Genomic DNA, 27,937 nt, shown 5'->3' with positions numbered 1-27,937 from the left:
GGAGGGGGAGGTCCAGGAGGGGGAGGACCCAACCTTACCTGGATGTCCTATGTCTTATATATTCTGGAAGTTGTGCAAATGCAGGGATGGGCATAGATATTCTGCTGGGGTGGGGCTGGGTTGGTGCCCTCTGGCTCAGCGAGGCTCTGTAATGCTGCTGCTTTGGGCCCTGGCAGGATGGGCTGGGGTCTCCATGCCCTGGGTGGCAGTTTGACAACAGAGGTGCCTATTGGGGCCAGTAGGGGAGCTGGCTCCCTGGAGGGCTAAGCCCAACCAGCCATTCCTCCCCATCCCCGCATATTTCTCTCCTCCTGCTCCCTCACATCATCACACAAACATACACATAGGACCTTGGGGGGTGGGCAAGTCAGGGAGTGTGGGTATGGACCCCATTTCTGCATTCCTGTGGCAACCTGCCCCCCAATTTTATTTGCACCTTACACACTTCCACTGACGACATTCCACACAAACCCACGCTTAGGGCCTTGGGAGTGAGCACATTCAACGGCATTTGGCAAGGGGATCTTTCAGCCTCATCCTGAGTGCCGGTGCCCACTTCCAACTTTAAACTGCACTTAGACACCGAGGGCTGTGGGTGTAAGTAGGGTTGAGTGGTGGCATTAGCTGGCGTAGGCAAGACAATGCCTGCACTGCCCGCTCACCACAGCCATGGAATACAACTCATCAACACACACAAACACTATATTGGACTAGGCAGAGGGAGACTAGGGGTCTTAGCCACCTCTGTTGTTGCTCACCTCTGTTGTTGCCTGGATTCCTGGGGCTGGAGGCTAGGAGGGAGATATGGCCGTCTGGTTGGGGTCTGGGGTGGTGGGTTGCTGTGCTCAGCGTTGGGCAGGGGAGCCTGCTCATCAGCACCCCAGCAGAAAGGGTCAACTCTGGTAACCGGTGATGGTTGTACCCAATGTGCAGCAGTACCGGGACCAGAGTGAATAGGGTGTGTATGGGGAGCATGAGTGGGTGTCCGGCGTACATATTTGTAAGTCTTTGGTTGTATGTGTATGTGTGAGCATGAGGGAGGGAGTGTGTGACTGTGTTTGTGTATGATTGTATATGTCAGGTGGGGCCTTTGACTCCTTCCCTCTCCTGGAACTTCTTTTGATGATATAGATCTTCGTCCCCCCTCCCCCTGCCACACATGGTGTTGGGTGTGGTGCCTTGGTCTGCCTGAGTGTTCGTGGCTCCCGGGTCAGGGGGTTTAAGATTTTTTGGCGTCTGCCTGAACAATCCCGGTGGCTGCCTGGTGGGGTCTGGGTCCCTGGGCTCTGCTGGGTCCCCGGCGGGGGTGGTCGCCCCGGGTCCCGGGTCGCTGGGTCCCGGGCTTGGCCGGCTAGGGGGTGAGAGGCTGCGGGCAGGCCTGTGGGCTTGCCGCTGATATCTCCCGGGACTCTGCCGGCTGCTGGTAGTGGCCCCCCGGGGCGATCCTCTGTGCCTCTCGAGGGGGGCGGGGGCCTTTCTGGTTGCAGTCTCCTTGGGGTTCCTGTGTTCTGGGGCAGCGCATGGATCTCTGGGACTTGGAGCTCCCCCCGTCTCCTGCGCATCTTTGGGGGGCGGACCTGTGGTCCCTCACACTCTCTGTTGGACGCTCCTATAGAGAAACCTTACATAAACAAGGGCGTGTACACACACAGGTGCTCACATGGTGCTCTCAAAAGTATGGGCTTGGGCATGTTAAACACATGTCTTAAGACTATGGTGGGCACTTAATGCACTGTGATTTATTATCGTGTGATTGTTCAGTTAAACAATGTTGATTTAATATTTCTTCATCAAGTTGACACAGTGATAGCTTGATCTTGTATTGTTGTTGTGTCCCTTTTTGTTGTTCTTTTGCTTTTTTTTCTTGTCTTTTTCTGCAGGTCTAGAAGCAGACTCTTGTTCATTATTGTTTATTTTTGTGGAAACCCCCCCCCCCCCCCCCTCCTCTCTCCCCACCTTTTGTCTTTTCCTTTCTCTTTCACCTCTGTCTCCGTGTCTGGTCGGAATTACAAAGCATTCAAAAACAATAACAATAAAGTTTTAAGCATCTGGCGTGACATTAAAAGCAGACGCTTTGATGCTCCACCTGAGAATAAATCTGTAAGGCTTGTTACCAGCATTCAGACATCAATTCTGTTTGCTTCACAGCCAGACAGGACACGGTAAAAAAAAAAAAAAAAAAGAATATTTATTACTTATTCAGTTGTTTGATTTGTTTGATTAACTTGAATCAGATGTCTGATTTTAACACGGAGCGGAGCTCAGATTTAACAGAGGGTTAAACTCAATGTTCAAAAACGGATTCAGCTTCAGAAATTCTGTGCATCGACTGATGTCATTAGAGACATTTTAGCATCCTAATATCGGCAATGAAAATCAGCAGCACATATCGGCAAGCAGCTGACTCTGACCTCTACATAGACAAACCAATACCAGTAGTCCTCGGTTTCAATGTTCAAGGTGCTTTTTCTGTCTTTTTGCAAGAAAATGTGTCATTTCCAGGTAATGTATGCACAAATATGAATGTTTTTTTAATAATGTACTTTTGTCTTTTAGCCTTTTGTCACAAACCCACTGAATGAGGCCGATGGTTGCTTGCTTCTGCTGGAGTTTTGATGCTGCCTGCTATAATTAGATCTAGTAACAACAGACTGAGACTGAAATAACCTGTTACCAGAATGATTTTACGCATAAGAAAACGGTGAAGGAAATTTATCAACTAAAAATAATCAATGTAAGTGTTCTAATGTATTCTATGCATCCCAGTACAGCAGCACCAAGCACAACAGGTTTTAATGTGTTTGTGAGCTTACACTCTAAGCCAATAACTGACTGAACAACGGGTGCAAAACCCTGTAAATCACTGGCCTATGAAGGGGCCTCTATCTTTACCCTGTCAGGCTGTTAAACTGGCCAGTAAAATGTCTCTTTATATATTTCCCCCTGTTTGGTTTTCCATTGAATCTAATGCATTTACACCAGCACTGTAAAGACTGTTGAAGTGATAATGAAATGAGTCGATAAAAGCACGGCTCTTTTAGACACACTGGGGCAGAAACGGCGAGGGTGTTCGGTTGTAATCTGTCTACTGATTCTGGTAACATGGGGGTGCATTAATGGATGTTTTCACTAATTGATCCATCACATAAAATCTGAGTTAGTTTTATGAAAACAAACTGAACACTTCTCAGCAAAATAAGGCTGTTACCAAACTTGAAGCTGAGAATCCAGGATTATCATCTCAAGGTGTGTGTGTGTGTGTGTGTGTGTGTGTGTGTGTGTGTGTGTGTGTGTGTGTGTGTAAATGTGTTTAAGTGTCTCAGGGTCTTCCTCACTAGCAAGGGAATGAGGGAGCGGGAGATTGACTTGCTGATCGAGGCAGCATGTGCATCAATGCGGTGGTCTGTTGTGGTTAAAGGAGGCGAGGCAGACAGCAACGCACTTTTAGTTTGCTGATCGATATACGTTACAGCCCCCATCCACGGTTCATGGGAGGAAGGAACGAGATTGTTAATACAAGTGGCTAAAATCCGTTTTCTCTGCAGGGTGGCTGGGCTTAGCCTCAGCTATGGGATAATGAGCTCAGACATCCTGGAGGGACTCAGAGTAGAGCTGCTGCTCCTCCATGTTTGCGGGAGCCAGCTGAGAGGGCTCAGGGATTCCTCCCTGGGAAAGTGTTTCAGGCATGCCCCTCCATGCGGGAATCCCAGGGCTGTCCTTAGACATGGCCTGGGAAAGGCTGGGTGGCTGGCGAGAGGAAAATCTGGGGCTCCCTGCTGCCCCTCCAACCCAGAGACAAGTTTACAGTAGAAGTGTCTCGGGGGTTTCTCTGGTGCCCTGATTCTACTTCTCATATTTAGTGTATTTTATTTATTAGTGGCTCTTAGTTTCCTGTTTGTTGTGTCTCTGGGGTCCCCTACAGTTGCTCAGCTCATCACCTGTGTTGTATTTGCTAATGATCTCAACTGCATCACATTCAGTAATGAAGCGGTAGGTAGCTACTGCTGTCAAACCCTCTTTCTGCTCCACACGTCTTTTTAAGCCATTCTGTTTCCTCCCAGTGCGTCTTTGATCGTTTTGGTTCCTTACCACTTCATTATTTTGGGTTTTCCCCGACTGCCGGCTGCTGAAATGCTTGCCTGCACCTCTGGGCCCTGCTCCAATCAGCAAATCAATGCAAATGGAGCTCATTAGGCATTCGGTTTTAAAGACAGATGTTATTTAAAAGCAACTGGACAGGACGCAGATCTGAAGAACATCAAAGTATCACCAGTACTTCCCTCTTTGTTTTGTGTAAAGATTCCAACCTCAGCTTCACAGGTGTAAATGTTTTTATTCATTTTATTACTAAAACATTTTTCTGTTTTGGTCTTGCTCACTTCAGCTTGATCCCCCCCCCCCCCCCCCCCCCCCCCATCTGAGAAAAGGAGTGCCAGCTAAACCTTTTCCATGCAGCAAGTAGACCATAACTGGATGAAATAGCCTGAAACCCTGCCTGAGAAAGAAGGCTCTGGTGACCGAGGAGGATTTAATCACGGAGAATGATATGGAGGAGAAGGGCAAGCAACGGGGACAGGAAGTGAAGAGAGAGAGAGAGAGAGTGATTTCCAAATGCAGCGTGTCTATTAGACAAGAATTCAACAAACAGACCTCCAACCACAGACCAAGAGCCAATCGGAGACTTTCACTGTTCTCACGCTCTCATCTCTACAAACGGTGTTACAGAAGCCTCCCTACCTCATTTATTTCTCTGTTACTTTTTCACTGTTAGTTAACTGAAGGAAGAGCTCTCAAGCTTCATGGGCTCTGTCTGATCAGCTTTATTATAACGCCATGAGAGCGGGGGTGGGGAGACTGGATGAAAATGTGAGCCTTGGCAAAGCCCAGGCATTATAGGCTCCTCCCATTTTTATATTCAGCAATGGTCAAAGACGAATTAGACCAAACAGCAAGGCTAAAGGACACAAGCAAGTTGGGCCTTTAAAAACTGTAGTAGGGGTTTCTGTTTGACCAATTACGGTGGATTATTTGGACCCTTGTACGAAAAAGAGAAATGGCCCCACAGGAGTACATTTCTGCAAAACAAATCATATCAGATATTAGCAAGAACAAACTTGATTACTCTCATGTCGAGCAGAGGTGTATTTGTTTTCCATGATTAAAGGTATACATTTAAAATATCACATCAAAAATATGCGTTATATTGTAAAGTCAGAAGCTTGCAAGAACATAAATCCTTACCTTATGAGAACAAAAAAAACCTCTAAATAAGATGTTTGTGGGTAGTGTTGTTTTTGATGTTTTATTGTTATAAGTTTGTCATTCACACCTGACGACCACACGGTGTCACATGGATGAAAGCCCACCGACTAAACCGCTCTAACCCAAACCCAACATTAGCATTCAAACTCAATGTGAACAAAAGACTGAAACAGTTACCATCCAAAGAACATCACCACTCAGTTACCAGCAGTGGATCGTCCATAGGGGGCGCTAAGGCGCTGACTCATCAGTCTTACAGCAAAAAGAAGAAGACAGGAATCACAAAATATAAAAAGATATATAAAAATGAATCTAAACATCTATACACCATACACAATGTAGGTGCTGTGTGTAATCTGCATTTAAGTGTAGTTTCAAAGTGTTCTCTCACACTTTTACCACCAAAATGTCTTGTGCTGTACATCCTGTTCCTGTTCAGGCGCAGTAACCTTTACCACTGACCATCGGGTGAAATCTCAGCTCAGGGTGTTCACCTGGAACCGGAAGCTCTCCACACTTCACTGCTCTTCATTTATTTATTATGTTTTTTAGCTCACCACTTTTTGTTCATTTTAGAGCAGCTGAGTACAGCTTGTGGAGTTTTTTTAATTTATTTTTATTATGGAGAACCGGAAAATGACGGAATGTGGCGTAGAAAAATGCCCAAAACAGTCAAGAATCAGCTCAGTGTGAGGTTGGGACATTGGATTACACCGACCAAGTGGATTTATTTTTTCTATAACACGGATTATTATGACCATTAACCAGCAAAGGTAAAAGTGAATTTACGCTTTAGAATTCCTGACATGAGCTTTGGTTTGCTGCGGTGTTGCTCCGTGAGTTTTGCAGGCAGAGTCGTCCCTACCCTCTCAACTGCACCAGCAGTGAATCTGTAAGTCATTCACAAAGGCATCTGCCAAATGCACAAATACATGAACCGTGTTGATGCAGGAACTCAAAGCAAGAGGCTGGTGTCAGAACTGTGAAATGCAGTGGCGGTTTTACCATTAGGCATAGGTCGGCAGCCGCCTGGGGCCCCCTAGCCCTGACGCCTCTTATTACCAACCTGTCGCCACTGACGGGATTGGACATGCGCACATCTCATTACCATAATTCCTGAACTGTTCAAGATGTCATTAAAATTCCAAAAGTGCTGAAAAGAATAAAAATGGGGCTTTTCGTGCATTTACAATACATTACGGTAGCCCCCGGGATTCCCTGTCTTGAGCGCAACGAATCACAACACAGATTCAGAGACGTGCTGAGTTTGTCATCCAAAATGCTCCGTTTTATAACTTTTGAATGGCTGATCAGATTTTTATAAATACCAACGGTTCCTAAAATTACATAAAAGCAGCTTTCCAATGATCATGAAGCAAACAGGGCTTTGGAAAATATTGCTAAGAGGGGAAATCCTGCTGTACAGCCTGATTGAAACAGAGCGCGGCGGTGAAAGCGGATAACAGAACGGGGAAGCTAATTAGAATAAAACGTCGGCATGAAATTATGGAAATGCCTCAAACAAAATCAACACGATCTATTAGGTGTCCCAGAAGGCTTACTTCTGAAGACAGTGACCATGAAGAAGGACAGATCTCCGGTGAACCAGTGTATGAACGTTTGTTCAGTCTTTATTTTTTAATTTTTGTTTGAACAACCCTCAACTATTTGCTAATTGCAAGATTCAGCTTCATTCCAGCATTATTTATCTTTTTAGAATAAATAATTACATTTACTAAAACTAAAGTTTTTGGTATAGCAGTGCACGGTGTGCCAGAGAAGCACCCCATGGCGGTGTGAGGTGTGCAGGAGTCTGCCTGCAGCTGGAGAGAAACTGCTTCAAGGTCTATCACATCAAATAAAAACGTCTGAAAGTTTACAAAAATAAATGGTCTTAAAAACTGCTAAAAATTATACCAAGGTTCAAACTTTTTTAAGAATAGATGCATTACAGTTCAAAGTTTAAATTGTTCATTCCAAATTGTTCGCCCAGTCATTTTGAAGTTCCTGTTCAGTAATAAATGTAAAAAATTCAAATCCGTTTTTTGCTTTTTTTCACTTTTAAGCTGATTTTTAAAGGCTTTAATAGAAATAAATTCTAAATACAAACTGAAAGCTGAGGTTGTTATGAAAAAAGGAGAGAGTTACACACACTTTGCACTTTTTTATACAATTTTACAGCCATAAGATTAAAAAAAATACCAGGCGGCCCTGTTATAATTATGGTCATAAGAGGGTTATTAAGACGGCGATGCACAAACAGGAAGTGATTGGGAGTCATTCCACTCCAATCCAGTTGGTGGCGGTAATGCACCAAATGGTTGTTTGCCAAGTGCCATAAGACCACAAATAAGAATAGGAAGAGAGGCGGGAGCGTTCGTAACAAACTCAAAGCGATAGTCAAAACATGAAGCATGACATGGAGTTATCCTAGTGGCTCCAATAAGAGAAAGAAGCAGCATGCTTCATAAAAGCTTTTATCTTCACTTCTGAAAGTGACGTCATTTGTCGATGTAAACATCAAAAGAAGCAGAAAGGAAAGACAATGGAAAATGTTTCAAGGGAGGAAAACAAGAGCACTGACAGGAAGAAGAAAGCTGAGCAAATATTGAAAGCGCTCAAAGGGAGAGAAATACAGGAATAAAGAGGAGGACTAATAAAAAGGGAAAATAACTCGTGTCAGAAGAGGGGAGAGTTTCACAAATCCAGTTAAAGATAAGATTGTCGAAAATTTAGTGTTAGGGGCCCCATGTCTGCGTTCGCCTTGGGCCCCCAAATTGCTAAATCCGCCCCTGGTGAAATGCAGTGCTTTTCTCTCTAATGTTAGAATGAAACGATAGGACTGGTGTGGTCTTTTGCTCAAAAAGTCTTTTTTTTCATATTTCCACAACAACTTGTAGTTTAACCTCCCTCCTTCCCTTCTACGTGCACTCTCTTCCTGTGGCAACCAGAAGAGCAGCGAGTTACAAAACTACCCCAAATTACTTGTTTCAGGGCTGTAGACCTGATTTCATATGAGCATGTTGCTGTTGATTTCAAAAGGTTTTCGTTACACACACACACACACACACACACACACACACACACGCACGCACGCACGCACGCACGCACGCACGCACGCACGCACGCACACACACACACACACACACACACACACACACACACACTATACAATCCATTATTAACATGTTGCCTACCAGACAAAGACACGTAAGGAATAAAATATAAAAAAGTAGAAGAGGTAGAAGAAAGGGTTAAATTATTTAATTTGGTATGTTCTCGTCAGAGATGAAGACTAGAAGAATCTATTGTTTTCAGGGAATGGAAGAAAACTGAATAAGAAAGTAGGTTAGAATAGAAAGGCAAGGTGAGAGAGAAGGTATGGCATCAAAGAAGAAAAGTTGAGCAAAGTCAGTGACACGCCAGAGCTAACTCACACGACACATCAGCATACATCACACCCCTGCCATCTGACTTCTCACAAAGGCACAGGCGCAGAGAGAGAGACATGAATAGGAAACGAGTACAAGGATGAACTTGATAGAGGAGAGGAGGGAAGGGAAAACTGCAGGACAAAAGGAAAATGAAATTTAAAAGGAAAAGCTCTGGGGAATGTATGTTTATCCAGTTGTCGTCTTTAAATAAAGACCCGTGCTGCACCTTGTTTTCTGTTGCGTTCTAGTTGCTTTTTCACTCATAAACAGTAAGGACCCTGTATCTGACCATGGCAGCATGATGTATGGTGGTACGAAAAAAAGAAGAAAGTAAAAACAACTGCCTAAAAAATAGATGAACCGTGTATAAATGTCATTTCAAGAATCTAAAAGGATCACTAAAACCCGGACTTCCTCCAAAAAACTAAAAACTGTGAAGCTGAGTGTAGAGTTCAGGGCAGAAGGATGACCCAGAAGATCTTTATGAGTCGAAGTGAACTTCTCTGTAGGTTTTGTCAGCAGAATGATTGAGCAGATGTGTAAAAATTCATGTGGGCAACAATTTTGCTCAGAGATGGAAAACAGCATTAATACCGGTGTGGCTGTTTCACTCAACCTCCGTTAGAAGAGAGGTGTAAATAAATTTAGTTTTTTTGGACATTCTTTTAGAAACTGGCTTAAAACATTTTTATTTGTGTAACGACATGAATGGCCTCATTTTGTGACCCACAGGTCACACTTCCCCAGCTGGGTCGAGCTGGGTTGAGCTGTACTTTGTCCACAGATTATCCATCACAGGAGATGTACAGTCTGCTGAAACCATCTTTAATCTGACTGTTTTTGTCCATCTGCTGTTCCTCCGTAAGATGAAGGACACTTCAAGATTTAAAATAATCATTTTTAATAAACTCTTTTTACTGTTTATTACAAGGTTCATAATAATCATCATAAATAATCATTATAAATGTATTTAATTACTGAAATGACTTATTATTATTTGGTTAGTAACAATTATTGTTTATGGTCATCAGTAATGTTTAACAGCGTGAAGAAGGTCACGTGTACACACCATGCAGAGGGGACTGAATCAGGGTAAAGGTAACTTGTTCTCACATGTCTTTGCTCCATGACAACAAGCTTTCTGTCTCTGAGAGGGCGTGTTCTGAGGTTTTAATAAAACCAAAAATTCCTCAGTTCAAGTTCAGTTCTTGAACCAACCAAAAGCTCTCGGTGGCACGAGAGTCTATGAGGATACGGGTCGGCTGCCCTGAAGCCTCCACCTAAGCTGTTCTGTCACGCCAATAGAATCGCTCCGAATAAACGCCACCTGTAACCAGCTGACACAAAACTCCTTCAGAGTTATTGATTTTGAGACGCAACTAGTTTCATCAGTCGTTGTGACCCGGAGACATCTCAGGACCGATTTGGTCGCACAAAGGTCCTTCTACCAACCTCGTGCTTGGGGGTTCATAATCTCCACCTGACATCTCGGATCCAGCAGAGGGTCTCCTGACTGGGTGAGGTAGAAACTTCCAACAGAAGGCGTCTGTATGCTGTTCTCTCCAAGAAACAACTTAGTTAGCTGCAAAACAACTTTTCCACCCAGAACGCGTTTCTCTCTCTGAGAGAAATCTTCTGAGATTCATCCACGCATCCAACACGCGCATTCCACTTTAGTTTTCATTCAGACACAGGGTTGCTTTTAATACCAAGTTTTAATATCAAAGCTGTTATAAATCGTCATCTTTAAATTGTTAGTAATACATTCTTAACTTTTTAAACCTGACTCTTCTTTGAAATGAAACACAGAAAGGTGTATATTTGGTTACTGAATAAGCAAAGATTCCATTAAGTCTTGTGTTTAATAAATAAACTTTTGCTATTAATTAAATTTCTTAAATTAAATACTAATCTTTGGATTAAATATAGACCAATCAGGTTGGTGTGTGAACTTCTATCAGTTGTATAAATATCCTGGATATTAATACATGATACAAGCTTCATATGCTAATTTGGCTGATCTTTCTCAGAATCTAACAAAGCTGATAGCAAACAGCGTTAATTCTAGTATGTAGATTATCTACGCTACATTTGATAGGGCCTGTGGTTAAAATGTGATGTTAGCCTAGATCTGGACAAGTGGGGGATTACAGGGAGGTGGAGTGTACAGTCGGTAAAGACGACTCTCCCTTGCCCTGACTCCAACATGCCTCCATCTAAATAGGACAGATTATCCAGAGTTATCTCTGTAGTTATGCTGCTATAGGCTTAGACTGCTGGAGGATACACTGACCACTTCTCACACTCTACTACTTTCTTCTACAATCTGCTCTTTAACTGTATTATTTTCTGCAATTTCAGCTGTTAACTTTATTTTTTCTCTAAGTGTTTTTCTCCCCAGAAGAAGCTACAACGATGTTCTGCTGAGCTGTGGTGGCCTCATGGGGGGGGGGGGGGGGGGGCATCGTCTAGCACACTGCTGCTAATCACTTAAACATTATCTCTCTCCTGATAATAACTTTTTACTCTCTTTGACCCGTTCTCTGTGCATAATTAAACAGAGGAGGAGTCTGGCAGGCCAGGCTAGTAAAGGTGAGGATCTCAAAGAGAAATGCATGGTTCCTACAGTGAAGCATGGTGGTGGCAGTGTCCTTATGTGGGGTTACATGAGTGCTGCTGGTTTTGGGGAGCTGCATTTCATTGATGGTATCATGAACTCAACAATGTCCTGCTCTATACTGAAGGAGAAGATGCTGCCATCACTTGGTCGTCGTGCACTTTTCCAACACGGCAATGACCCAGAACACACATCTAAAGCTACTGGTGCATTTCTGCAGAAGAACAGGGTGAAGGTGATTGAATTGCCAAGTATGTCTCCTGATCTGAACCCAATCCAACACCTGTGGAGAATTCTGGAGCAGCAAATAGAGCATCACTCTCCATCCAGCATCCAGGCTCTAAAAGAGGTTCTTCTTGAAGAACGGAAAAGGAAAGAAGTTGTAATATGACGTCATCTTGTTCATTCCATGACTACCAGTCAGATCTGGCAGGCCCAAACGTATTGTGAGGGTCAGCTTGCAACGTCTGGCGGAGTCTCCTGTCAGAAGGAGTTTCAATCCTCTCCTCCGACAGAGCTTCCAACTTCCTTGGGAAGCAGGGAACATTGAGGGTCGGGGATGAGGTCCTGCCCCAAGTGGAGGAGTTTAAATATCTCAAGGTCTTGTTCACAAGTGAGGGAAAGATGGATTGCGCGACTGACAGGCGGATTTGTGCTGCATCTACAGTGATACGGGTGTTGTACCGATCTGTCATGGTGAAAAGAGAGCTGAGCCAGAAGGCAAAGCTCTCGATTTACCGGCCCATCTCTGCTCCTACTGTCATCTATGGTCCCTAGATTTGGGTAGTGACGGAATGAACGAGATCACAGACATAAGCAGCCAAAAGTTTTTTTTCTCCGCAGGGGGCTGGGCTCTCTCTTAGAGACATGGTGAGACGCTTGGTCATCCAGGAGGGGCTCAGAGTAGACCCGCTGCCCGTCCACATTAAGAAGAGCCAGTTGAGGTGGCTCAGGCATCCAGTTAGGATGCCTCCCTGCTGAGGGTTTCTGGGCAAATCCGACCAGAAGAAGACCCAAAGGAAGACCCAGGACATGGTGGAGGGTCTATGTTTCTCGACTGGCTTGGGAACACCTTAGGATTCCTCTGGAGGAGCTGGCCCAAATGACTGGGGAGAGGGAAATCCAGGCTTCCCTGCTTAGGCTTCTGCCCCCATGACCCGACCACAAATAAGCGGCCGAAAATGGATGAATGGATCTTCTGATTGGCTAACAGCAACATGACTCTACCACTGACTCCGTCTGTTCTGCAACGTTGATGTTTTACCTCCACTAATAACACAAGCCTGGAGGAGTTCTGCTGTGTGGTGAAGTTGCTAATGCTAATGGTTAGATTTTGCTAGCTCAGACATGCTCTGCTGTTTCCTGGACGCTAAGCCAACAACAGCCTTTCCCGTTGTGGGTCAAGATGGGTGAGTCCATGAATGTTAGTGACAGTGTGACGCAGCTCTGTCAGGCTTTTCTAACGTGACTGTTTCAGCGGCTAATGCAGGACATATGAGACTGCATGTGAAACTCATATTTCAAAAATACATAAAAACATTTTCTAAGGGAACTTGGTCTTTAATATACCACCATTGGAAAGTCTATAAACACAAGCTTGGACATAAGCTATACTAGCACGGTTTACAGTTATGTGTGTAACTTTTTTAACCTGATGTGTATCTACAGTTTTCTTCCATCAAACATCAAATGTGTTACTTCACTATTCTGTTAGATTTGTAATGAGTGACCATCCAATAATATGAAATCCTTGGAGAAAATAAAGTAAACAAAAGAGTTGTAATGAAAAGAATGAATAAATGATTTCTGTTTGTAGTTGTTGTTGGTAACAAAACACAAATACTGCAACTTTGTGAAAAGACGGCTACAAACGTTTCTGACCGCAGCAATCTTCAACTCCTCAAAACCCCGGAGGGACAGCATAATGAACTATTGACTACTGTCTGCTTCCAGCTCTCTGCCTGACTCAGGCACAAATCTCCCTTTTCTTCTCTAGCACTGTAATCCGCCACCAGTGAGCACATGATATTAAAAACACAAAAACAAAGCAGCAAGCCTGACTTCACTTCCTGGTGTCAAATCCCCCTTCATTCTGTCACAAAACCAGCAAAAACAGGACGGCAGAAAGAAAAAGGATTAGGAATGATGCAATTTTATGGCAGCTACATTTAAATCCAGACGACAATATCAGCGTATAACACACTTCAAAAAACTCACAACTTATATTACACACACACGCGCACCCACTAACACACACACGCGCGCGCACACACGCACCCACTAACACACACACGCGCGCACACACACGCACCCACTAACACACACACGCGCGCACACACACATGCGCACACACACTCACATGTGCACACACACACACACACACGCACCCACACACACACACACACACACTTATAACTGTGATGATCATGGTTTACAGCTTATGAAAACCCCATATTCAAAATCTCAGAAAATCTGAATATTGTGAAAAGGTTCAATACTCTAGGACCAAAGTGTTAAAAGGCGGACTTCATTTATCCCACAGTGGAGACATTCACATGTAAAGGCAGCACGTACACTTAGGGATCGGGGGGGGACTAATACAGGTACATAGACAAAGGTAAAAGGCTATTATTTTTACATTCAATAATGAAAGTGGAACTAGACAGTTTAGGCTTGGTTTTAGCACCCCCTAGTGTCCCTTTGTACAGTCAAAAGCAAACCCTATTTCCTCGCTGTGCGTTTGTCTTTTGACACCTACAATCTAACGGCTGAAACACCTCCCAGCCTTTCTGAGTGTCTACAGGAGTGATTCATCATAAAATCAAACAAATCAGCTTTGTTCATGATCTAGAACATGCAGGAAACATGCTGGAAGCAGACTGCAGCACCAGGTATGTCAGTAAGTCCCAGCACAGCGGCCCGCCAGGATGAAGCTGCAAGTGCAATATTCTGGCCACAGGGGGCGATACAGGCTGAGTGGCCTTTCATTAACCCTGTAAAGGGTCATTTTAGCTCATACTTGCTCAAGAATATGATTTGAAATATAAAAAAGTTGCAAAATATCCCTTTAACCCTCCCACTGTCCTAATGGGTGTGACCCGTGAGGAAAGTTGACCAATGAGCAGGATTGATGGTTTATCCCTTGAGGTCCACGTGGCAGGGGTGAGGTGGTGCTCACTCCTCATCCCTGTCACATGGACCCAAGGGATAAACCATCAATCCTGCCCAATGGTCAACTTTCCTCACGGGTCACACCCATTAGGACAGTGGGAGGGTTATAATGGATATAGTTATAAACTTGATTTTCTGAGAGGAACGAGCATGAAAGATACATACATGCCTAATATAGGGGGAGAAATTACGACACGTCTCTAAATAAAGTAAAAATTTCCAGTGTAGATTGGAGACAACCCATAGAAGCACTGATTTGATCTCATTTCAGAGAAAAATAGAACAGGTTAGACACACCTAATAAATAAAATTACTAACAAACTCAGGAATCTTTCTTTGCTTCACTGTTCTGGTGCTGAGAATATCACTAATGCGGATCAAAGGAGATACACAGATGAATGCACCTCTTATTTATTATTTGGAGACTACATTTACTGCAGCTGGCAGAGGCAGAGATTTTTTCTATTGATACACGAATTTACAGAATCATTTTAAATGTTAATAGGGGAAGACTGCAGGAGGGAGCGGTAAATTACAGGGGGTCCCCAGCAAAAACAAGAAACTAAGAGTGTGATGAAACCCGCTGGTTTTCCATCAGGCAGTCACGGGGCAGCTCCAACGACTCAGTGGCTGTGCTGGGTCAGTTATCGAGCTCAGTCCGGTACCGGCTCGGCCGTGAACGAGCCGAGGCGACGTCGTGCTCTACTTAAGAAGAGATGTTATTTTCCCGCTTCAGAAGAAGCGTCCAACGTGTTTTTATGCTTTCTCCGAGACATGTCACGTCCAGGGGCGGCGTTAGGCCCGGCTACTTGGGCTGAAGCCCCGGATCTTTCATGATAAGCCCCGGATCTAAATCGCGGAAGTAACATGCAGTACCAAAGTCACACAGAGAGGGCGCAGCTGGCAGTAGTTTGTAAAGTCCCATTTAGTCGTCACACACACAGGTGTGTGGTGAAATTTATTCTCCGATTTTGACCCATCCCCTGAGTTGCAGACACACCGCGCTCGGGAACTATTTGGTGGTTTAACCCCCCCAATCCAACCCCAATCCAATGCTGAGTGTCAAGCAGGGAGGCATTGGGTCCCATTTTTCTCAAAATCTTTGGTATGACCCGACCAGGAGTCGAACCCCTGATCTCCCGATCTCAGGGCAGACACTCTACCACTAGGCTACTTAGTCAGTATATAGTTTACCTGAGACTGAAGAGAAGCCCTTCAGCAGCTGGCTTCTGCAGTCTGTCTGAAACGCATGAGTGAAGATGGATATAAGGACGTTTTTTTAGACCAAAAGTACAACGACAGAACCCCAGCTCTGATGAGACTGGTGTTGACTCAGGTTTGTGAGTCTTATTTGAAAATATTTGTTGTGCTGCTGGTTTGCCTAAAGTTAGCTTACATCAGGTAAAGTTGTTGGAGAAAGAAAGGGAATATTCACTATCATCTCACACTAAACACTAACAGGAACAATACTCTGCCCTGAATATGCTGAATATGTAGCTTCAGATTAAACATTATGTGGTACAAGATATATATATATATGATGTTGACTAGTGCGTGTCACGTGTGTGCGCGCGCGCGTGTGTGTGCGCGCGCGTGTGTGTTAAGCCCCGGATCTTCTTCAGTCCTAAATCCGCCCCTGGTCACGTCGCTAAGTTGTTAGCGTCGCGCGCTAACACGTCAATAGTGCAGCGTAGCCTGCTGGAGGTTTTAAGGGTTCAGATGAAAACACCCGACCTCTCAGGCTGCTCACGCATCGATCTTAAGTTGTCGCTGTTGCGCTCACGCCGTAATACAGTATTAGATGTGGTTAAAATCAGACATGAAAAAATAAATACATTTTACATGAATAAGTGATGATTAGCCTGGTGGGGGGAGGAAAACCTGTCAAGATCGTCAACACTCTTTTATCTTAATGCTATTGAAACATGTAAACCAAAAAGCATTTTATCCACTGCTACCTTTCTAATTTTAAACTCAGTAACTTCTGAACCCTAAGAAGGAGCTCTACAAATACAGACCATTCACCGTTCATCCATGTATCCATCCATCCATCCATCCATCCATTTCCATCCGTTTATCCGGAGTCGGGTCGCGGGGGCAGTAGCCTAAAGCCTGGTTCATGCTTCTCCGTCAGCTCCGCAAGGGACAGACACGCACGGATTGACGGAAGCGTTTTGCTCTCATACTTCTCCGTCTCCTGGAGAGTGTTGCAAAGCAATTCCCCGCCAGGACAGCAGAGGGCGTAGCGCTGTTCTGTGGTATCCTGTCATGTATCGGTCCAAGATGGTGTGTTTATATTGTGTTTTTTGTGTATATAAGAGACTTTTAACACGGACATATTTGTCTCTCATTCTCCCACCTCTTCATGCGCTCCCCACCTCTAAACCCACGTTTCCTGTCATTTCCGTCCACAAATAAAACGCTTGCTGCGCATCTTTTCTCTCCTCCAGTCACGGGAGAATTAAACGTTCATATTTTTAGAGTTTATTCGCGAGTTATTCTTCAAGCTTCTCCGTGTCTGCCGCTAGTTATCCTCGGCTCTCTTTGCAATGGCGGCGCTGTAAACAACAGTGGCATTCTGACCAATCACAAGCTTGCGTAATCCGTCTCGTTCGACGGATGCTTAAAAAAGTGGGCTCGACTCCGTACGTACTTGCGTGTCTGCCGGAGCCCTACGCAAGGACGGATAATGGTGTTGCGTGTCTCCGCACTGACGCAGACGGAGAAGCATAAATCAGGCTTTAGGCGAGAGGCCCAGACTTCCCTCTCCCCAGCCACTTGGGCCAGCTCCTCCGGGTGAATCCCAAGGCGTTCCCTGGCCAGGTGAGAGACATAGTCCCTCCACCGTGTCCTGGGTCTACTTTTAGGTCTCCTCCTGGTTGGACGTGCCTGGAAAGCCTCACCAGGGAGGCATCCAGGAGGCATCCTGACCAGATGCCCGAGCCACCTCAACTGGCTCTTCTCGATGTGAAGGAGCAGCGGGTCTACTCCGAGCCCCTCCCAAATGACTGAGCTTCTCACCCTATCTCTAAGGGAGAGCCCAGCCACTCTTCAGAGAAAACTCATTTCAGCCGCTTGTATCCACGATCTCATTCTTTCGGTTACTACCCAAAGCTCATGACCATAGGTGAGGGTAGGAACGTAGATCGACCGGTAAATCAAGACCTTCGCCTTCTGACTCAGCTCTCTCTTCACCACGACAGACCGGTACAACGCCCGCATCACTGCAGATGCAGCACCAATCCACCTATCGATCTCACGCTCCAGTTTTCCCTCACTCGTGAACAAGACCCCGAGATACTTAAACTCCTCCACTTGGGGCAGGACCTCATCCCTGACCCGGAGAAGGCATTCTACCCTTTTCCGAATCAAGATCATGGTCTTGGATTTAGAGGAGCTGATTCTCATCCCAGCTGCTTCACACTCAGCTGTGAACCGCTCCAACGAAAGCTGAAGATCACGTTCTGATGAAGCCAACAGGACCACATCATCTGCAAAAAGCATTCACCGTTACCTTTCCAAACGCAGGCTCAGGTGGAACATGTGCGTGACCGCTTCATAACACATGTCAGCACAGTCTTTGAGCAGCATGGGGCTGATCCCGTCATGTCCAACAGCTCTGCTGCTCTTAAGCTGCCTCACCTAGTAATATGTAAGTGAGAGGGGGTGTGGTGTTGTGGGGGGCTGTTAGTGGTAGGAGAAGGTGAGGTGGGGTGGTGGTGGGGTGGGGTGGGTACCACTGGCACCACTCCTCCCATTGTGTCCAGTGATGTTCCTGAAGCCTCTCCGTGCACCTTGAGCATTGTTCTGCCCCAGCTGCTCTTTGAGTTTCTTCCTGTAGCATGTATTTTGCTCTTCTGATCTTGTGTTTTAGCTCCTTCTGGACTCGTGTCTGCTCCTCTTTGTCACCAGCGACAAAAGCTTTCTTCTTATCATTCAGCTGGGATTTGGGGTCAGGGGTCAGCCAGGGCTTGTTGGAGAAACACCTCTCCTCACAGTGTTATTTGATCTTTTACTTTTAGTCTGGTCTTTTCTCGCTCAACTGCCATAAAAGTCTTAGTTTAATTGTGCCAAAAGTTACAAAGATTTTAATTAATCAGAATCTGAGTTTCAAGACTTAAGGTTAATTTACCTCATCATGGTGAGAATATAAGGATTTCCAAGACGTCCATGTCAATAAAACCTGTGAAGTCTAAATGACACTGCAGAAAGGATACTTTACTGTAATCCTGCGGTGGAAATCTACTCTAACCCCTTCTTTCCCCCGGAGCCGTCAGCAGCACGTTACTGCAGCAGCACGTCTTGCTCGCGTAAGCTGCTGCTTGGCCCTTCCCACGAGACGTGAAGCAGCAGGGGAGCAGCTGTCACCGACCGAGCACGAAGTCACACGAGTGACTTCGTCAGTAAACACAACAACAAGCAGGAGAAAACTACAACATGGCTCCAAAAGGTTTGTGTTTTATGTTCTGTCCATTTTATAATCGCCAATACGGACCTGAAAAACAAAGGAGACCGCTAGCTAGGTGATAACTTCTCACGGGGACGCACAGTTAGTAACTTTTTTTTAAAATAAAGCAACCGGAAGGCAGCACGTTCTTTATTCTGAAAATCTCGGGAGCTTCTCTCCATTTCCGCGTTCAATTTCCTGTCTTTCCTTCCCAAAAATTTCGAACTTGACCCGTTTCAGAGGCCTCGCGCGTAGAAAACAGAACCGGCGCGTAAAGGCCGCGACATGCTGCTCCTGAAACGCGGCCGACTCGCGCTGCTGACGGCTCCGGTGGAAAAGGTTCTGTTGACCACAGCGGTTCCTATCAGCAGCTATGACGTGCTGCTGCAGTAACGTGCTGCTGACGGCTCCCGTGGAAAGCCGGGGTTAGACTTACTCCCAAAGTGTTTATGCCGGTTGAGATTAAAATGCTAGTGTCTCTGTGACAGTGTTATTAAAACGAGCTCCTCCTTGATTAGAAGTTTGATCAAAGTTCAACATCTCAGAATTTAGAACATATTGATGATTTTATTTTCAAATCATTTAAAAGTTGAAAAAAGTAACGTCAGTTATAAAAGATTTTGCAATCCCTTTATAGTGTTTAAGTTCAACACGACACAACACTGCAGCTTCTACTGTTCCTGCTACAAGGAGCTAACACACATTACCATGGTGAGGAGGTATGCTGCTGGCCGGCCAGGTGAAGAGTCTTGGGCCGGGCGGCGGAGCAGCTGCCTGCATTAGAAGGCCGCTCCCAGTAGGGGTCACTGTGAAACACAGAAATGTGAAGAGGGTCTTAAACAACAGCCATCAGAGATAGGCGCAGGAAAAGAAGAGGACGGGAAATCAAGTCAATGCTAGTGCGGAGAAGAAAGGCGCTAATTTGTTGACTTGTTTGTAATTTTTGCTAAAGCAAGCATGACATAATTGTAGTTTTGTCGTGTTACGGCATTTCAAGCTCAGTGGATGTACAAGGTCTCTTAACCCGCCCACTGTCCTGATGGGTGTGACCCCGTGAGGAAAGTTGACCATTGAGCAGGGTTGATGGTTTATCCCTTGAGGTCCTCGTGGCAGGGGTGAGGTGGTGCTCACTCCTCACCCCTGCCACATGGACCCAGGGGATAAACCATCAACCCTGCTCAATGGTCAACTTTCCTCGCGGGGTCACACCCATCAGGACAGTGGGAGGGTAAAAGATAGATGCAAAGAAAAACATTAAATATGTGCAACGCTTACTCCGTTCCACAAACCTTCCTCCAGATGTCTTCTCCATCTCAGCCCCTCATTCACTACACTGATGGCTTTAAGGCCGTTACAACTGTGCCTATTCATTTAAGCAAGCCTGGGACATGTGCACTCTGTGCATCATCCTGAGAATCTTCATCTTTCTCCCTGCAGACTGTTGATGTTGCTCGCTTCAGCTAGGAGGGTTGAAACACTGAAATGTCTGTGTGCCTGGAACGTTTACAAACCAACATCTCTGCTGTTTCCTGGACTAAACCAGCAGCCGCTTCCCCGTGGTGAGTCCACATGGGTGAGTCCATCCATGAATGTTAGTGGCGGCGTGACGTAGACCTGTCAGTCAGAAGCTAATGCAGAAAATACGTGTGGGAGGCTTTTTACGTTCATCCTGCGTGTTAAACTCAGAGTGAAGGATCATTTTCAAAAGAACAAGTAAAAATGGTTTCTCACTGAACGTCCTGTTCTAACAGTGATCAACATCATTCTTCTGTGAATTCAAGTAAAGCTTCTGAGACAAATCAAATGAATTAAGACAACTAAACCATACAAACACAAAGGTGAGACTACTCTGTAGGAACCAGAAATCCATAAAATGTAAGATTTGTAAAATAAATATGAATTTGATGAAATAGAAAAAGTTTAGATCAGGTGACATTTCCAAGAAAACAGCTGTTCTCTGTCTGGTCCCACAGAGGAAACCCTGTCTGTAAAACCTTTGGTTGGTGTGAACATTATTATAGAAAACCTTAACCTTTAATCACCAACACTTGTGACTCCAAGAGGCTGTAAAGATTTGACTTGAACTACTTGTGGGTAAAAAACGTTAAAGATTCAAATATTTTTCACCAAGTTCATCCAAGAATGTAACGCTGAACACGTTATTTTATCTTTGTCTTTGAATGAAAGTCCTCATACGGCTTCAACTGAAACCCTTTGTTTAGCCTGCTGGAAATCAGAAAGCTAGTCAGCTAAACAGCGTCTACCTGTTTAACTGGTCAAGAAAGCAGGTAAAGTTGTATTTTATTGATCTCAGTCATTTTAAAGTTAAACAGTGTCGTCTGGGATTGGACAGGGAGGCAATGCGACACAGTCGACTACAAACCCAAAAGCCTGCCCAGACTGACCGTCTATTCACGGAGAATTATTCAAATCTTACACTCCCACCAAAGACAGGCTGTCTAAACCCATGTCAGTATGGATTTTTCATGCTGAGAAAAAGGCCAGGATGATAAAAAAAACCAGAGAAGAAAAGCTGTAGGCCGAAGGAGGTGAAATAGACTGAGAGGCAGAAAGGAGGATCACAGATAGAAGAATATGTGAAAAGGTGGCAGCTTGCAGAACATTAGCTACATTGGTTTTCTGAGGAGAGCCGGTCACTGTTTTAGTTGTCATGGGGTGAAGTAGGGTCACCACCAGCAGAACTTATTCTGAATGCATGGCTACAGCAGCTTTTCACCAGGGTAAAAGTCCAAAATCGTATTACTTTTTTAAGATGTGGTCTTTTGATGCAGGTATAATAAACTGTATTTGCTGAGGAGGAAATAAAAAACAAAGTACAAGAAAAATGAACCCATCCGTAACAATGTTCCTTCGTTTGCTGAGTTTCTCTGATTATACAACAAACTTCAAACAGGTGTCAAACGCCTCCCCGTCCAGGTAGATGCAGCAGCAGAAACTCAATAACCCTCGCATAAACCGAGTCACTGATCTGTGTACCAACACACACACTTGTAAACACCCCCAATCAAAACACACTCAGTCAGGCTGAAATGGTTGTGGTGGGCGGCGGCACGATCGGTATTGCTGGGACCGAAATTGCAGACAGCAAAGGGGAAATCCGAGCCATTTTTCAAGGCTGACTATATATTACAAATTGGCTACCAGGACATTGTCTGGGAATACACACACACACACACACACACACACACACACACACACACACACACACACACACACTTGCTCCTGCACTGGTATTTGCAGTAACCTCTTCATTCGTTTCTGAGAGTGTTAAAATACTTCCAGGTCAGACCTCCTGTGATACAGCCAGGCAGCATGAGGGGTTCGGTAGGAGTCATACTCTACTGCAGCAGGAAACTCACATTAGTTTAAAGACTAAGCTGTAGCTACGTTTACATGAGCACATATACCAGAACAAACACCCAACCTTCTGATCCGATACGAGCCGAATGGAATGACATTTCCTCTGATTGAGACGGGTGGTTTTGTCCGACCATCATTCTGGCTGACATCCAGTTATATTGTTGGGGTAATAATAATAATAATAATAATGATGATGATGATGATGATGATGATAATAATGATGATAATAATAATAATAATAATAATAATAATAATAATAATAATAATAATAATGCCCACTGCACATGTGTGCAACTTCAGCATGATGTCTGGCACATGTGAACGTAGCTAATGTTTGCATCAACAAATAACTTCCTAAAACAAACAAATACACTGTTGAATCGGCTGATTCAGGCTCATTTGAAACAACGTGTGTGTGTTTCTGATAAATGTAGGCCCTCGTGGTAAATAAGAATCCTTTCACATGGAATCAGGTGACTTATTTACAAATGTGAAAGTGATTTTGGGAAATAGTCTAACGATAAATTTCCAAATAAAAACGTGACTAAAAACCAGAATATTCACCACATTCAAATAAATATATTAGAAAAAAAAACAAATGCATATTTTTCTAATTTAAAAAAATATTGGTACTTTTCATGAAATTGACCAAAATGATCAGTGATCTGAGAAGAGACGACTTGAAGCCCTTCCACCCTGTTCTGACCCGCTGGACTCTACGTTTAAATAAGGTGTCATGTTGCATCTGGAGGAAAATCTGCTCCTGTGTGTAAATTCCTTCAGTGGCAGGAAGTGTCTGATTTCTAAAGCGCTGCATCGTTTGTGACACACATTTACCATAAATACATACCGTCTCCTGAGAGCCGATGGTGTTTGCGTCCCACTTTCAGCTGCACGCTTACCTTGACAACAAGGGCTCGGGTTCATTAAGCTAACCCACATGAATGCCTTTACAAAATCCTCTTATGGAGCATTTAAACCAGTGCACACCCAGCTGATCACAACAGCGACCAAGGTTTTTTTTGTTAGATTTAATTAACTTTAAAAAAGTGACCATTAAAAAAATTAAGGTCTGAGAGCCCTCCCCAATTTAGAAATGTGATCCTGAACATGAATTCTCCAGAGAAGGAATAACTTTGTCTTTCATTGGTAAAAAGCTGCAGCTCACGTAGATGAAAACATTTCTTTCTCCGTCTGTAACTTTGTGTCCATCTTTAGTTTGAGCAGCACAATCAGGCATTCACAAGTCCAAACGGTGCTGATGCAGCAGAGGAGCCGATAGCGAGAGGAACACGTGTGCAACAAGCACATGTGTTGTACAATGCTAGTAAACCTGCTAGCTTTCGTTGAGCCATAAACACATTTTTAGTTTCTCAAAGTTAAGCTGAAATTTTTCATATATTGTCCAAATTAAGGGTCAATAAACAGCCTTGTCCTTTGGCTTGACAGTGGTAGGACTTTCAACATAAGGGATTTACTCATCATAGTCATGGCACTCAAAAGTGTTTCAAATCACTGGAATAAATATTACATTCTAAAATCTGTATCTGCATACATGAACACTAGAAAATCATGTAATCCGACAATGAAATTCTGAAACACCACAAGGTTGTGTAAAACTCTAAGTTCAATATTAGAAAATATTTTTTATTCTTCTATTAAAATTATTAAGATGAAATTGTATCGATGAGGTCATTTTTCTCCAATAATGCAACATTTTGAGGCATTTCTATTCAGTTCTTTCAATTTTTAATTACACAACGTCCTTTTCACAAAGTCACCTTTGAAATCATATTAGTGTGTTTTCCACACACAATGTCTTGGTTGCTGCAGAACCATTGGTCAATTTGAAAACATCGTTTAGCTTTTCTGGATATTGGCTAGTCAGACGCCAGCTGATTAGTGTGTGCATGGGTGTATTGCACCTTTACGCCTAATTTGAAACTTTGTGTGTGATTGTTTATGTCTGACTGAATGAGAAGCCTATCACAAACTGCCTCCATCCTGTCTGTCTTGACTGACAGACTAAAGGTGGGTTTATGCTTGACGCGTCTGCGAGGTTCGCACGGCTCCGCGTGGCGAAATTGCGCCATTTTAACAACCACGCCCCTCCACCGCGCCTCCGCACAGCCCAAAATTTCTGCACCGCGCACCTAGGAAATTTTCTAACCATGCGGACGGTCGGACGCGGAAAAACATGGCGGACTGGCAAGAACTAGTATGGCAGAGGTTCGTAAATACAGACATTTGTATAATTCAGCTCTCAGAGATCACCGTGATCAACATGCTGTTAATAATTCTTGGAGAGAAATAGCTCGCACTGTCGGAAAAGACGAGGACACTGTTAAAAAATGCTGGAATGCCATGTTGTAAATGTAACCTGTAGCTCCCTGAAAAACTGAGCATCGGTATTGAAATATATCAGCGCGGAACACTTCTTCAAGGTTAAAGTGTTGTGGGAGCTACAGGATCAAATGTGTCTTACGCGTTCCATCCGCAAGCCGCATCACCAAGCGGAAAGTGAATGCGTCAAGCATAAACCAAGCTTAAGTCTTACTTCTGAAAAGTGTCATGATGATCCAAGGAGTTCACAGTCCCATGTGAGGGAGGGGATGGATCATTCATCTGTATCCATCTTCATGGGAGTTCTAAATTCAATCCTTCAAGGCCGGCATCGGGGAGCCAAATTTTGAACACTTTGGTGTTCCATAGTTAGTAGTATTTCAAAAAAAGTGTTTCACTACTATGCTAACCTTAGTAAAGAAACACCATGATAGACACCTAAGCATGGAGCAATAAAAACAAGAGCATTGTTCATTTGATTTCACAACAATCACAACATAACATTCAGGCACAACAGGCTGAATGTTAAGTTTTTACATAAAATGTGTAATAATAAAGGATTGCATCATTTGCTTCCCAGAACTATAGTGCTTGTGTCTAATGCCATTAGCATCCAGGTTAGATTTCCAAAATAATCTAACATCTACATCTTGATAGAAACCAGATGAGTTTGATTAATGAGCCAAAAACAAACAAGGCTGTGTTGATGCGGTTTGCAGCAATGAAACTAGAAAATACAACAACAAATAAAACACTACTTTATAAATAGGACACGTTTTTCTGATGTGACAAACACAAAGACCTTAGAGCCTTATGGAAGCTCTTATTTAAAACTTAAACAAATAAACCTGCTTTCAGAGGCACAACTAAAGCCCATGAAAAGGTTTTTGTGACTAAAGCAGATGAAACTGCAGAAATAAGTACTTATATTAGCACATCTTTGTCCCTTTTATTCAGGTGGTTGCAAAGTTTTCAAAGTAGTTTTCTAAAAAAAGATCCAGCACCCGCCTCTGTAAAGCTCAGAGATTTAGATTGCTCCAAAATGGACCACTGTCGTACAAACGCCATCCCTCACACTGGTACTTTTTTAAAGTTTAATTTGAACATTTCATGAAGTGTCTTACATTTATTATCCTTCCTCAAGAAAAGCATGTGAATGAAAAAAGAGCCTCGGTTTATTCTGCACACATTATCAGCAAATAACTAAAATAAATCCCGAGCATGCAACACTTGCGCTGCAGAACGGCGCATGCAGCTATAATGGATTCTGTCATTTGAAATGGATGAAGTTCTATTAGAGAGAGGCACAGTCGTAAGGATAAGTGTGATGAAGGGCAAAGCTTCAGCTTCTCTCTTTTTAGTTTACCGCTGACAAAGAGGACGATGCAACCGGGCTGCTGGAAGACGCAGCTCAGCTGGGCGGTGCTGTCCATAGGACAGAAGGATGCAAAAAATCAAATTCTGTTTCACAAACGTAAAACATAAAACCATTATAGATCATCCCAATAAAAAAGCTACTTCCTAAATGTTATTTAATACAACCGAAAAAGTGCTCTTACTGTATTTAAACTTCTGGTTCCTGTAACTTAAAACCTCTTTCTCACTTCCCCTGTACCTGTCCACTGACACACACCGCCTCTGTAAGGTCCCTCATCCACACCGAGTACACAGCGGATTTGGTCCAGGCTCCATACGGCTAAAGCACAGAGCATCCACACAGGCTGAGGTGCATTGTGGATCTATGACGAGCTCCGGAACGTTGTCGCATGGAGTCTATTTTCTCCGCACGCCGCATGCGGATTTTCATGAAGTATAAAAAAATCAAACGAGCCAGACAAAAGGTGAGACATAGAATAAAACCTGTGTTACCTGTTTTCTCCTGTTTTTTTAATTATTATTAATGATGGTATTTCAGTTCACAGAGTATGATAGTACATGTTATCTTTAAGTGTACCTTTAAACAGGGTCCAGATTACACAGTCCTACAGGGGGAGCCCTGCTAGAATTCGTAAGAGCATGGAGAGGGTCGTCTTTTTTTCTGATCACCTCCGTTATACCCTGGGAGGTGGGCCAGGGTTAGGGTTAGGGTTTTATCTTGAGTTTTTTTTATGCTCCCCCTGGGAAGGTCACTTGAGGGCCCCATGGTAGCTCATTACCCTTTCTGGGGAGCCAGGCTCCCCCTAGCTCCCCTTTAATTCGAACCCTACCTTTAAACATTAGTATGTCAAAGTTCTAACAATTTTGTGCTCTTGTGGAGGAATGTTCTGCCGACCTTGCACTCATGAACTGAAGTCGGCGTAAATGGCATTCTGTAGAAAAGCCGGACAGAAACTTCACCGCATCTGTTCGGTAATCAGTGTGGAAGAGGTGTAACATAGCTTCACCCCTCCCTCACACACACACACACACGCACACACGCACACACAAACACACACACACACACACACACACACACACACACACACACACACACACACACACACACACACACACACACACACACACAAACACACACACACACACAAACACACACATTCTTATCTTGCATTTTTTTACGAAGACTGTCATTGATTTACGTTTATTTTAGTGGCTGGTTTATGCCTAACCCTAACCCTAACCCTAACCCTAACCAGTCTATTTCTAACCCCAACCCTAGGCCATTCATCCCCGCTGCAGTGAGAATGTGTAACTCCACAGTTTAACTGGTACTGGCATCACCCTGGTACACAATAACATCAATGCAGTACTAAGTATATGTTCAATACCGGATGACCATTAGTATGTCTGTGTCCCTTAAGCTGCATCGTTCTGAAAACACAAGTTTCCTTTTCATGTGTTGTTTTTATTGTTTGAAGCTTACACTAAAGGCTTATCTTCTTTCTTTTCTCTAAGTGTGTGTGCTGCTGTAGCATGTGCACCCCGCTCCAACGAGTGGAGCTCTGTAACGTTGTACTAAAGTAAGGACACGGCAAATTGTCCTCACATCACTAATAATGTCCTCGGTTCATGGGTGACATGTTTTTCATTGGTCCTCACTTTGATGTATAGACAAGTACACACACACTCACAGAGACTCTAAACAAACTAACAGACACTAAGACACAAGCTGCATTCAGTTTGCTAGCTGGAAACATTTCCTGGTTACGATACAGCCCAGCATCTGTTTCCACTCTCCTGTCGTGTTGTTGTGGCGAGTGCAGCACACGCCACCTCGGATGTGAAAAGAACCTGAAGGGGGATGCTTCTGTGAGACAGCCTTGTTTGAGCTGTCCACATCGACTC

At 44.0% G+C, this 27,937-nt stretch overlaps 1 protein-coding gene across 3 annotated transcripts in view; it reads right to left on the bottom strand.

Moving 5' to 3' along the window:
• Nucleotides 1–27,937, bottom strand: part of LOC107391662 (neuronal PAS domain-containing protein 3) — a 388,161-nt gene that overhangs the window by 279,844 nt on the left and 80,380 nt on the right. For 2 of the 3 annotated variants that reach the window (XM_070546901.1, XM_070546902.1), the window contains exon 2: nucleotides 19,639–19,737. The exons of the other annotated variant lie outside the window; for it this stretch is intronic. In XM_070546901.1, coding sequence (XP_070403002.1) covers nucleotides 19,639–19,737 — 99 coding nt within the window. The remainder of the gene's footprint in view (nucleotides 1–19,638; nucleotides 19,738–27,937) is intronic. 3 annotated transcript variants of the gene reach the window in all.

Source organism: Nothobranchius furzeri, chromosome 18, assembly GCF_043380555.1.
Source record: "Nothobranchius furzeri strain GRZ-AD chromosome 18, NfurGRZ-RIMD1, whole genome shotgun sequence".
NCBI lineage: Eukaryota > Metazoa > Chordata > Actinopteri > Cyprinodontiformes > Nothobranchiidae > Nothobranchius > Nothobranchius furzeri.
The sequence above is the reverse complement of the archived record's forward strand: the minus strand, read 5'-3'. Positions and strand labels throughout refer to the sequence as shown.